At 38.9% G+C, this 13,007-nt stretch overlaps 1 protein-coding gene across 1 annotated transcript; it reads right to left on the minus strand.

Annotated features, from left to right (window-relative positions):
• Positions 1-1,562: 1,562 nt before the first annotated feature.
• Positions 1,563-11,605, minus strand: LOC148361643 (germ cell-specific gene 1-like protein). Its single transcript, XM_088342390.1, has 5 exons — positions 11,118-11,605; positions 6,304-6,351; positions 4,734-4,886; positions 4,481-4,592; positions 1,563-2,375 (listed from the first exon to the last, which is right to left on the minus strand). The coding sequence occupies exons 1-5, from the start codon at positions 11,464-11,466 to the stop codon at positions 2,081-2,083; spliced, it is 957 nt and encodes a 318-aa protein (XP_088198516.1). The 5' UTR covers positions 11,467-11,605; the 3' UTR covers positions 1,563-2,080.
• Between the last annotated feature and the right edge of the window lie 1,402 nt (positions 11,606-13,007).

Raw genomic sequence — 13,007 nt, forward strand, 5'->3', positions numbered from 1 at the left:
GTTTATTGTCATATGCACAGTAAAGTTGCGAGCGAAAAAGAAAATAGATACTAAGGAATGGTTATCATTTCTTGAATCCCAAGACTTTAACCTTCCGAATGATGGAACGATGCATTTGAGTGACATCTTACGGACACCGCATCCGCACGTCTTCTCGACACGTATTTGCGTCTTTGCAAGCTTTCGGAATGTTAAGGGGGTAATAAGTTGGACTGAACTATCTGACTGTTTTGTCCACGTTCCCATTGTAGCGCTTTATAATCCGGTGCATCTTATGTATGTCAAAAATAGGACCAAAAACTATTTTTTCGGGGTGCGCCCTATATCCCGGTGCGCCTTATAGTGCGGAAAATACGGTATATTAAGTAAACATACTGTAGGTTAGCTTTGTCTTATATTTACTCTTCTATTTGATGATCCATAAAATTGAGACTTTAACTGACTAGTTTATTTGATATGTTCAAATCTTGTAAATATTTGTTGAGTATTAGTTGAGACATACAGTGGCTTGCAAAACTATTTGCCCCCCTTGAACTTTGTGACCTTTGGCCACATTTCAGACTTAAAACATAAAGATATGAAACTAATTTCTTGTGACTAATAGATAAGTGGGACACAATCATAAAGTGGCACACTTTATTGGATAGTTTTTCTCCCACCTCAGCTGTAGACCTCTGCAGTTCATCCAGAGTGATCATGGACCTCTTTGGCTGCATCTCTGATCAGTTTTCTCCATGTATGAGCTGAAAGTTTAGGGGGACGGCCCGATCTTGGTAGATTTGCAGTGGTCTGATACTCCTTCCATTTCAATATTATTGCTTGCACCGTGCTCTTTGGGATGTTTAAAGCTTGGGAAATCTTTTTGTATCAAATCCAGCCTTAAACATCTCCACAACAGTATCTCGGACCTGCCTGGTGTGTTGCTGCACTGAAAGTGAAGGGGCTGAATAATTTTGCACACCGACTTTTTAGTTACTTGTTAAAAAAGTTCCAAATATCCAATAAAGTGTGTTCCAATTCATGATTGTGTTCCACTTATTGTTGATGCTTCACAAGAAATTAGTTTTATATCTTTATGTTAGAAGTGTGAAATGTGGCAAAAGCACAAATTTCAAGGGGGCCAAATAGTTTTGCAATCCACTGTATCTTTGAAATAAGATATTTTTTCAACTATCAGAAGACATTTACCAGAAATGGTAAAACCAACTATGAAATTTTCATCAGGTCTATGACATAACATGCTTTTTTTACCGATTAATATGAAAATTGTCAAATATCTAATTCACATATGTCAAAGTCGGGGCTCACAGGCAACATCTGTCCCTCGAAAAAGTTTTCTTTGCCCTTTGAGATGATCTTGATTCATCATGGAATCATACAGCAGGGATCGTTGTGTATGTTATTTTCTTTGAAGTGATTGTTGCCCACTTTTGATAAAATATCAGCAACCGATGATGCCCGAATAATACTGGCTTCTTTCACTTAATGTACTTTAAAAGGGGATTTTTATATTAAGGACATTTGTCTTTTGTGCCTCTTGGAAATGATAACTGACACAGCCATAAGAAAATAATGCTTTATTCGTCTGATCACATTGGAATAAATATGTTAGCTTTTCATTAAGTTCAATCAGGCTCACAAGACTATATGCGTCATTTAATTTTTTTTCAACATTCAATAAGTTCAGCTCTCGGTGTGTAGCTTAATGTTTTTATTTGGCCCTTTGATTCGTTTGTCTTTGACACCGCTGTATAAAAGAATGAACACACACTTCCAATCCACATGACTTCAAACAGCACAATTTTTTGTCTGTAGGCACAAGCTGAGCTGCAAGCAAGTGTTGGCTTTGAAATTGAAAATATCTTTATGGTTGGACAGTGATTAAACTTGATGATTATTGAATGTTCAGTAAGGCTAGAAGCATCTGTGACCTTCACTGGAATTATTGGAATATATTGTTGGTGTTTTTCCTCTCTGCTGGTTTGGATCATCACCATCTCCCACCTCCATGGACTGGATTTAATTAAGGCAGCTTTCATATGTGCTCGCCAAAGCTTTAAATGAAGCCGTCCTGTCCTTCTCAGCACTGCTCCTCCCCCAGCGAGCCTTGAATGTCCGTCAGGTCCAAAGAGTCTGCAGGGATGGGTGTTTTCCTGCCACTTTTCAGGCTCTGGCTGGAGTAAACCTGCACGGACTTGGAAATGGAGTGCACGGACGGTTCTCGGAAATATTCAAAAGCCTCCCTGGCGTGTTCCTCACGAATGCTCTGCTCAAATGTCTTTCGCTTGTGCCTGAACTCAATGACAGTCTTCGTGTAGGAATTGAGCGTGGTGACCGATGCTCCCATGCAGCAGGTGAAGGACGCCCAGGCCATGCTAGTATGTTAGGACACACACAGATCTAAAGTTAGCTACATTTCACTTACTGTGGAAAAAGTGGCAAGGGCTTTATCCAAATCACATTTTGATATTCATTCCCCTCCCAATATATTCACAGTGTGTTTGCCTGGATTAGTGGCAATCTCTTTCAATCCCCCATTTAAAGCGCCTCGTGTGCCAGGTCATAAAATCAAATCATAGTCTCATGTCCTGATCGCTCAAGTTGCTCCGACGTGCCTAAAAGGTCAAGAATTGTTCAGGCTACCGGATGAATTTTTCACACACGGCCCATATTGTAGGCGTGAAATATCATCCGCTTATGCAATCCCGATCGCGCCTAGATCAGGGCTTTGGCACCAAAGCCTAATCCTGCATAACATGAGAGCTTTGGGTTTTTTTCTTCTTTTTTTCATTAGTGACAGCGATGCTGGGGAGAGGTGAGACTTAAGCTAAAAGACTATTTGAAGTGGCTGTATGATATTTTATGATTGTGTTCTAAATCACTGCATATTCCCAATTTTTTTAAAAAGCTTGTTTTTTTCAGCAGATCATTTTTCTGCAACTTTGAAAAAAAGAATGGAGTGAAATACGTTACAAAAAATTAAACAGGGGTCTCAGTTTAGTTGGGGGCTGCCGTTGTTTTTTGTTGTTCTTTTCTCTCCCAAAAAGCTTTGATAAAACATTCTAGTTATCAAATACATTTTGAAAATGTTCTACTCAAAATAAGCAATAAAATTTGAAAAGAAACATTAATCAAATGGTAATAAATCAATCCATATTTTGCATTTTACATGTGTATTCAACTTACATATTGAGTCAGGGGGCCTCAAACTATCATCCCGTGGGCTGCACTCGGCCCATAGGCTGCAAGTTGGGGACCGACCACAGGTGCAAAATGAGAAACGTATAAATATACTCCTTTATTGGTAGTTTTGTTTACTTCAGTTTTGTAACATACAAAGCTTAAATAAGAAAAAAAACAAAGATATAAAATACAAACACATAATAAAAAATACAAATAAAAAAAATACAATTAAAAAATAATACAATGTGTATAAATAGAAATAAAAAAACATAAATAATATATACACATAAATTAATAGCCAGATAAATGTAAAACCTATATGAAAAAAATAACAAAAATAAATATAGATATGAATCCAAATCATTCATTATGAATTCATCAATAAAGAAGGTACTGCTCTTATATCTAATTATCTAATGCTGCAGATATGAACAAGAAATACCCCAAAACATTTTATTTTAATAAGAGCATGGTATTAGATTGAACGATCTGCGTCACCCTCAGAACCTAAACCCAGCTGATGACACCGACGCTCCTTCGGCGCGGGGCTTTAAAGTCATTTTATTATCATCTTATTTATCCTTTTACTTCATTTTTATTTTCAATTTCTATTTAAATGTTTTGTTTAAACAGGAAGATGTGTTTTATAGCTATTTAGGGTTAACTTGGATGGTTATTGGAGGAAGGGAATGAATTAATTGGTTTTTAGTTATTTCTCATTGGGAAAATTTGTTCGAGATATCAAAAAATTGTAGATACAAGCACGTTCTCGTATGTACACGTAACACTGTATGTTATCTTTCGACAGTTCAAATTGTAAAGGCCTTTTGAGCATTTTACGTTCTGCATAGTTTTCAAGCTATTTGTAAATGGACAGTGATAATTATTTGACAACTCGATGTTGTATTGGTAGTGAAACTGAAAACGAGTACTAAAAGTCACAAAGAAGGATATCAACTAAGAAAACTCATAGTAACCAAACTGCACTATTTTTCTTCTCTTTTTCTTTGTACTGGTTTTTGCAAGTTTTTGTTTTTTGGAAGTATTGGTAGAGGCAAGTAATATCAGCTTCCTTTATGTAAGGTTATGTTATTCTGTAATTGCCCAACACACACCACAGGAAATGGTGCCCCTAAAACTCATAGTGGTTAAGGGATGCAGACGTAGACACACAGACATAATAGTTTATGTATTTATCTTATCAATGAAATCAATATTGGGTTTTTTTTTTATGCGTGAAGTTTTTTTTTTAAGCACTAGGAGGCGCTAAATAATACTTGAGGATGCGGAGTCATACCAGAAGGACCAGCCATAGTCCCAGTTATAAGGCCTCCAATCGGGAGGTCCGAGACTGACGGTGACTTGGAAGACCTGCGTGTACATCACATGAGCCACCATGCCCAGGAGGCCTGCAAACAAATGGAGGAGGTTTCAAACAATTTGTACGAATTTGGTCAAAACCATTAGGCAAACGAAAGTTCCAACTACACGAGTCACAACTTAAGATATATAGATCCAAGTTGAGTTAGTGGCGACGAAAAAGTGCCCACCTGAAAGTACAGTAAAGACGGCAGCAAACGCATTGAGCTTGAGTCCGTCTATGACGTTGCTGGAGTGGACGAGCTCCATGCACATGAGGCTGAAGCCCACTACTAGAAGCACTATGTACAACATCTCGGAGACCAGCGAGAGCCACAGCATCCCTGACAAACACAAAATGATTTTTTATAAATATTAAGCATTGGGGAATTGTGCAAAACCGCGGATTAATTGATATAACACAAACACTATTGATTACTGCACTCAGCTTATAGTTTCTGTGTAGGTTCCCTCACTATCATTCTCTCCATCTCTTACTCTCTCTTTTGACCTTACCTTATTCGGTAACTCACTTCCTGGTTCAATTTTCTCCTTACAGCAGAGGTAACTTGTCATGATTTCCCTCCTTCCAGAACTCTCCCTTGTCACTATTTAAGCACTGCTTCCATGGGTCTGTGCTAGTTTGTTGTCTTCTATGTCACATTCCAGGCACTCTTATCTAAGTTTTTGTAATTCCAGTGTACCTAACCCTTGCCTGCCCTTCCGGATCATAAGTACCACTTGACGAACTCTTGGACGGTCGCCTTCGCTGTTTGGGTTTACTGAAACCCAGCATCTTGGACCTCGCTACCTGACTTGCTTTGTACCGAACCCTGCCCAAATAAACGACTACCGTTTGGTGTACTAATCAGTGTTTCTGCACTTTGCTCCCGCACCAACCCGATGGGTTCTTGACAAATACGATATCATGTTTAAACTAGTAGCTTATTTTAGTTGACGTCCTCTTCAAGGAAGAGACGGTAAATTAATCTAACTTTCATCACTTGTAGATAGAAATTTCCCCATCAGCAATCGGCCCAATATCGTCTTTGAATAACAGCATCAGATTTATGTGTTTTAATCCCAGATCTGCTTTTTTGGCGCTTATATGCAAGAAGCCTATTTCAGATTCCGCTACTACTTTTTTAGAAGGCAGCATCTGGAGCTAGCATCCAAAAGCAACCTGATCAGAATAAGTATATATTTACAATATTTTTTTTTTTCCTTGTCAATCGATAACAAGAATTGGAGAAGGCAGGGACTAAAATCAAAGGGATGGTGTGAAGTAAGTAAGTAAGTGTTTTACACTACCCATAAAATTTGGTTCCATGACCCACCTTTCTAGTATAAAATATAGTCAGCCATTTTGACTGTACTTTTGTGAAACCATACATCCTTGTTCTGTCCCTCACAATGGTCATAATATTTTTTTCAATAAAAATCCCAAGTTTTTGCTCTTTATCATCCTTCATAATTGAAAGGCTTAAGAAAACAGAAACTACCAATACAAAACATTTTTAGGTTTTGTGCGATTTACATTTGTAAATGTCGTAGAAAATCCTTAAGACCCATTACTTGTGAGCTATTTACGGAACTGGTCCACGCTTTATACACGTCATTTTTTGGGGGACCAACCGAAGCCCCAACCGCAGCTCGTAGACGAACGCAAAATTGCATTACTCTCATTTTAGGGATGGATCGTCCTCTTCAGAGTATAATAGTTTTGCCTGTAATAATTTCATTTAGTCATGAAATACTCACCTTTCTCTGACGCAGGAGCCAAATCAATGAAGCTGCGGCATCTCTCACCTAGAGCCACACAGAAACATTCCATTACCTATTAACCAATAATAGGTTCTTTCAAAATTACATCACAGGGAAAATATCTTTGAAATATTAGTATATAAATTGAAATATGCATTCCAATGGCACACAGTCCAACTAAATAACAGCCTCATATAATTTAAGTTAAATTTGTTGTCAGGGTAATCGGAAAGAAATACTTTAATCAGGTAGACGGAGGCTGGCAACAGCTGTTTTGAGGAAAAACTCATCAAGGCTGCCATTACATAATCCTTATTAACGCAAGCTGTCCCCCATGACCCCTCGTACGGCCACTTGATGAGATGGTGTCGACTCATGTCACATGTGCCATGAGCAAAAAACGCAAACCGGGCTCAGTCTGCTATTCCATATTGAGATGCTGTAGAGGAGTAATCTGGCCAGAGGGCGGATTTGTCCTTGCTTGTCATGACCTCGAAATACACACATTTGCTTTATACTCATCTGTGCCTTCTTCTGTAACTACTAGCTTTGGTAAAAGTGTTTTTGTAACAACTTTATTTGAGTGAGCAATATATTGGGTTTCAAAATCCATTTATCAGTGATATCGCGCTTTTTCCTTTATTTTTTTTTAGTTCGACCAGAATACATTTATGAGATATGATGTGTATTCTTCTATATTTTTGGCTGTAACAAATCTTTCATTGGATGGAAAAATTTGCAACCAGTCAACATAGAACTATTGTCACTCGATCCACTAGAAGGCCCAATCTTATTACTTCCCCTTTTACCTACCCTCTGTGTCTTAGTAGAGCGCTCGTCTTGGGATCAAGAGATCGCAGTTCGAATCCCGGCTCCTCCGTGTTATATGTCGAAGTGTCCTTGGGTAAGACACTGAGCCCCTAATACCCCCAATAAGCAGGTTAGCGCCTTACATGGCTGCACGGCCGCTATTGGGAAATGTGAAGCACAATGTAAAGCGCTTTGGGAAGTCTTGACTTGAAAAGCGCTATATAAATGCAGATCATTTCATTTCATTTATTTTCCGTACCCCCCTTTCCACTTCTTTGGTGAGGGAAAAGGATTGATTCCTCCACAGAATGGCAACGTACTTGCTGCTAACCAAAACACAATTTTAAGCCATACTAATTCTGACGTAACTTTTTTTATTTTTCTGATTTCATTCAAATTGAATCAGTAAGTTTGGAACTGAGACAACAACAAGGTGTAGTGTTGCAAAAGAATTGAGCATGCCACAAGAGAAGTACTTCACTGTTATGTATTCTTCCTCATCTTCGCTGCAACCACCGCTCACTCCAGCCTCTAAACTTTTCCCTGTCTCAAAACGCCTCCTTTAGGAATTATGGTGCTTTAACGCAGCAAAACATCCAACCATCCATTTTCTTTGAATTATTCGGGGTGAGGTTGCGATGGCAATGGGGATCCAGAGGTGTTCCCACACAAGCCACAAGACGGACAAAATCCAAGTACTCACCCATTCCCCTCAATTTTACTCCTTACCTTAGCAAAGCCTGTTCATGGTGAGGGTAACAAGTTCCAACTCACAGAAAAGCATAAAGTGAGGTGAATGGGTGAGGTGCACAAGCCCCGGTTAACAAAATCAAGTCGGAAGCGCCCTAGTTTCTTCCTAGTCATGCCCCCTCGGCATTACCTACCAGTTGGACACAGTTGTGGGTGGGAATGAACCAATTAAATGTGTTGTGTTATGGAACGGTAATTCCTACAGAGGGCGCTGCAAAACAGGGAGAAGCACAGAGGAAGGAGCCGTGGTCATTGTGAAGACAAAGAAGACTATCAAGAGCAGTACTCATTGAAATTAAAAGCACTGATAGGAATGAAAGATTGGGAAACTAGTGCGAATATTAAGATTGGGCCTAAATGATTGTTTATTGATTTACTGAAATTGCATTTACTTTATACAATCATCCAACCATCCATTATCTGCACCGCTTATCCTCAGTAGGGTCGCGGAGGGTGCTGGAGCCCATCCCAGCTGTCTTCGGGCAGAGGGCAGGATACATCCTGAGCTGGTTGACAGCCGTTTGCAGGGCACACAGAGACAGACAACCTACTCATTCATTCACACATAGGGACAATTTGGACTGGCCAATTAACCTGACATGCATGTTTTTGGAATGTGGGAGGAAACCGGAGTGCCCGGAGGAAACCATGCAAGCATGGTGAGAACATGCAAACTCTACAAAGGAATTATTGGTAACTGTATTCGATCCCATGACCTCAGAACTGTGCCGTGGACGCGCTAACCACTCAGATGCGCCGCTTCCTTTGTACAAATTAATTCAATTTGTGAGAAAATGGACACGAGAACAAATATTGTCCAAAAAAGTGTTTTATGATTATGATGCATTGTTATTATTATTGTGAATAAATGAATGAATGAATTAATTAATTAATTAATTAATTAATAGTGGTAAAAGTAGTGGTAGCAGTCATATAATTGTTCTTGCTCTTTTTTTTTTTTAAATCAAGACCAAAAAAATAGTTTGTCCAAATACCTGTCAAAAAAATAACCAAGTTGGATGGATTGATGAACAGACAGGCAGGAGGGACTGATTGATTAATTGATTGATTGATTGATTGTAGGTAGGTAGGTAGGGCTGGGCGATCTGGACCAAAACTAAAATTAATCAAAATTTAAATTACAATAAAAAAATGAACTTCACCACACAAACATTTATTTCAACGTTTAAACATATTCCCAATACCTGTTCGAGGTGGAAATCTATCCTCTCAATGTATTCATGGTGAATTCATTGTCTTGTGTCAGTCTATTAGCTATCAGTTGTTACCGTTAGCTAATTTCTTTTGTTGTGTTGGTAATTTCCGGGACCTAAATAATTACCCCAAAATAGTGATTACCACACTGGTACAAATGTGATACTATATTCCAATTAATACATCATTAATTAACATAATAATTTGACATAATTGTTTTGGTCTTATAAGGTTAGGACCTAACCCAAAACTCTGAAAGAGCATAACAGACCCAAAAACCAGTATATCTGAAGCAGCCAAAAATTAAAAGCCTTATGTTATCCAATTTAAAAATAAAAAGGGGGTTCAAAATATACGATTCGCCATTTGATATTTACTCAAAAATAGTTTTGAAGATGTGAAAAAGGTTGAGAACGTTTGTGTAATGTTTGTCTCCCTACAGGAAAAAAGCATTACGAAATATCAATTTCACTCTCCCATCTTTTTTCATTTTTAAACCTTTTCAGAAAAAAAAAACCCAGGGAGCTACCAGCGCAGCGCACAAGAGCCACATGCGGCTCTATAGTCACAAGTTGCTGACCCCTTTGGCTGGATTTACGTGAATGATGAATTGATAAGAAAGATTCTGATCTTTTACTTGTTCATTTGATTTTTTTCCAAGCACCAAATTTATGAGACTCTATTCCAGGTGTTTCAAAGTCAAATGGACCGAAAAATAAATTTGGGCTACAGGCTCGGGGCTGGACTGATTGGATTTTGATATTTGTTTCAAAATGGTGCATATAGTTTGGTGCAGGGGTTGTCAACCATTTTAAAGCTCATAGCCACTCTTTTATTACTCATTATGGTGAAGGGTTACTAGTCCTGTATGCATTCTGAAAGTACGGTGCTATTACTATGTTTTTACTATGTTATTAGCATGTTATTACCAGATTGTAATTACTAGAGGTTAAAAAAGGCTCAGTTAACAACTAAACATCATGCCAGTTAGAAATCAATAATCCTAGAAAATCACAATAAACATTGACATATTTTCAGAACCAGACTGCGCGCTACTCAAGTGGTCTTAGGGCACCTCATTCGAGACTCCTGGTTTAGTGAACCTAATTGGACCAACTGAAAACCTTTCAAGTATATTCCAACATGATCAAATGAATACAGCAGTGTTTTCTTTTGGCTCTGTCAGTAATCTTAAAGCACAAAAGATGAATTTCCTTTAAAAAAAAGCCTCATAACATGAATATTAAATGAAAAACTTGGTATTATTCAGTCATCGTCAGTCGTGCATTTTAGCAAAGGCGGTTTGAATCTGCTTCAAAGAATTAAAAAAAATATTGTAATAGCGATTTGTATCATTCATATCAAATAATCAATTTGTATAGAACTTTTCAGACAATGATTTTCAACTCAAAGTGCTAAAGAGGAATACAACCACTCAACAACACAGACACACTACATGGTTAAAATAACATGAATAGAATTATGGCAAGGCACAGACTAACTATGTGAGGAAAGGAACATGAAAGAGACTCAGCCACACTGATGGCATGACAGCAGATCTTAGCTGGCTGGTATCAACACTGACACCAATACTGTACCTGGTTTCGTTACCTGCCTTTCCCTGATACCAATCAAGAGACCACAGATTGCAACACGTCTGTAATTTGTTTGACTATGTTTTTCATTTATGGATGTTTACTCAACAAAATTATTCTAAATATAATTGTATTGAAATGCAATTAAAAAGAGTGAATAATACAGTAAACTAATACACAATTCCTTGTGTACAACACAATAATGAGTTAGGATCATCTAAGGGGCCATGCAAAAACATTGATTTTGACATAGGTTCTTTATCCAAAATGGAACTTTGAAAAACAAAACTTTCAAACAAACTAAAGCATCTCGCCTATAAAAGCGCAGTCTTTGTCTTTTGATCATATCAATCTACTGCAGACTGCAGTTAAAGCGATTTGTCTCTTGTGATTGACAATCGAAATAATTTTGAACCCCACGCACACACCTGAAGATCTTACTTTCATCGTGGATGTTCTCCTCACAGGAGAACCAGATCCCGGTGTGGAACTGTCGGAAAAGGAAGCGGTCGTCTCCGGTTTCCCAGCTGTAGACCACTTTGTTAGGGTCGGTCTCGTTGACACCGTAGTCGATGCATTGGTGGGTCCGCAATTTGCTGCACTTGGGCTTGGGGACCCTCTGCGTTCCCACGCACCAGTAGGTGGTAATGAAAGCCGTGATGGAGAAGAACAAGGCAAAGAAGTTCAAGCTCAGCGACAGAAGAGTCCTGCATCTGCGAGTTGTCTTCATCTTCATCTTCAGATCATGAGCAAGAGATGCAAAAGTGGATATATTCCAGCCCAGACGCATTCAGAGTTGCGCTATTTCCCAAAGTAGCCATTAAGGTGCGAAGGACGCGCAGCAGAGTCGCCAAGGAGTCACTTCTTCTGCCAGAATATTTCTGTCCCCAGGATTTGACACCAGTTAGTGTTGCTCGGAAGTCACGTTGTCAAAGGATTTGGATCCTGCTTGATTCCAGGGGGGGATTTTCTTATGGCGCGCGCGCCAGCCTGCGTCATGAGGGGGTTTGCCCTCCCTCCTCGATATGACGTCACAAAACGCCCCAGTGTCCCAAATGTTCATTTCTTTGGTTGTGTTCTTTTCGAAGGGAAGTCAACAAAAATGAATTGTGCCTAAAAACAAGCATTTGTATTAAAATCATATGGAAACATTTGTATGTATTGTCATTATCTCAGGAAATTATAAGTTCTATAAACTCTTTCATGGTGTTAGGAATTAAATAAAATAAATGTCCCCTTTACCAAATTGTTTCTAATTAGTTATCTGACTCCATTTACCAAACACCACCTAACAATGCATGCTCGTTTCTTTTTGTGAATGGACGGACAAGAGACCGGCATTTCCACACAGGGGCAGATTTATTTTCTTAAAGTATTTAACTAAGTGAATTCCATGGAATTAGCCGAATTATTGTCGAGCCTTTTCTCTCGTTCTCCCTCTCGTTCCCCGATCTTCTCCGATCTCCTGAAGTTCTTCTCTTGACCCACGTCTCTCCCAAGCTGGCGTGCCGGCTCCTTCCATGGACTGGCCAGAGACTCCCCACGTGGACTCCACCTCGATGTCTGGACCCCGAGCGATTATTAAATCAGTGCCTGGCCTCCTGCGTCTGGCTTTCTCCGCCAGAGTCCTGTTATCAACAGAACTAAACAAAACATCTGCATTCGGAACGGCGTGACTTGTCATTGAACTTCAGCATTCTCTGTGAAAAATATTCATTGCATTCAATAAATGCAACTTGTATAAAATCCTTTATAGTAAGATGTATAAAATCTTTCAATGGTGTGATTTCACAATCGAAGCTGGAGGCAAAATAATAACAAGCTTTCGTTCCTGCTAGTTTGGTGTTAAGATTTCGTCATATCATGTGTTTGTGTGCAAGAATCGAAGGAAAAAACGTTCATGATCGTAAAGTTTTACAGGATCCCATCGGACACTCCTGAAAAAAGAAAAAAAAAAGAGAGTTGTGGTTTAATCCATTAAAGCAAAACGATTAGACCAAGGCACTCATCAAAAATGCTTGGGTTTGCAGCACTCCCTCATATCAGGTAAGATAAATTAAAGGATTATGTTTGTTGCTATCGAGTCCATATTACTTGCGGCAAAATATCTTATTAAGTCAATTGATGTCAAGTCATGTTAATTTGAAAACCCCTAATCACAAGAAGTCTCAAAGGGCTGTACAGGCCACAGGCTATCATTAGACCATCCCCTGATCTAAAACCTACATGAGGGCAGGGAAATGGATAAATGTTGCTTTTTGGCAGGTTTTGACCATCGGAAGGCTTTTTGGGACACAACCCTCGCCAAAGCTTCAGCTAACTGTTAGCGTG

The sequence above is a fragment of the Urocampus carinirostris genome, chromosome 8 (assembly GCF_059441175.1).
Source record: "Urocampus carinirostris isolate Australia breed hairy pipefish chromosome 8, RoL_Ucar_1.0, whole genome shotgun sequence".
NCBI lineage: Eukaryota > Metazoa > Chordata > Actinopteri > Syngnathiformes > Syngnathidae > Urocampus > Urocampus carinirostris.

What these genes read in the sequence shown, in the direction of transcription:
- LOC148361643 (XM_088342390.1), bottom strand. Translation starts at nt 11,466, where the DNA reads ATGCGTCTGGGCTGGAATATATCCACTTTTGCATCTCTTGCTCATGAT. An exon ending in GGAGAACATCCACGATGAAA is followed by an intron (nt 6,352 to 11,117) that starts GTAAGATCTTCA and finishes GTGTGGCTCTAG; the next exon opens with GTGAGAGATGCCGCAGCTTC. An exon ending in GACTATGGCTGGTCCTTCTG is followed by an intron (nt 2,376 to 4,480) that starts GTATGACTCCGC and finishes CTAACATACTAG; the next exon opens with CATGGCCTGGGCGTCCTTCA.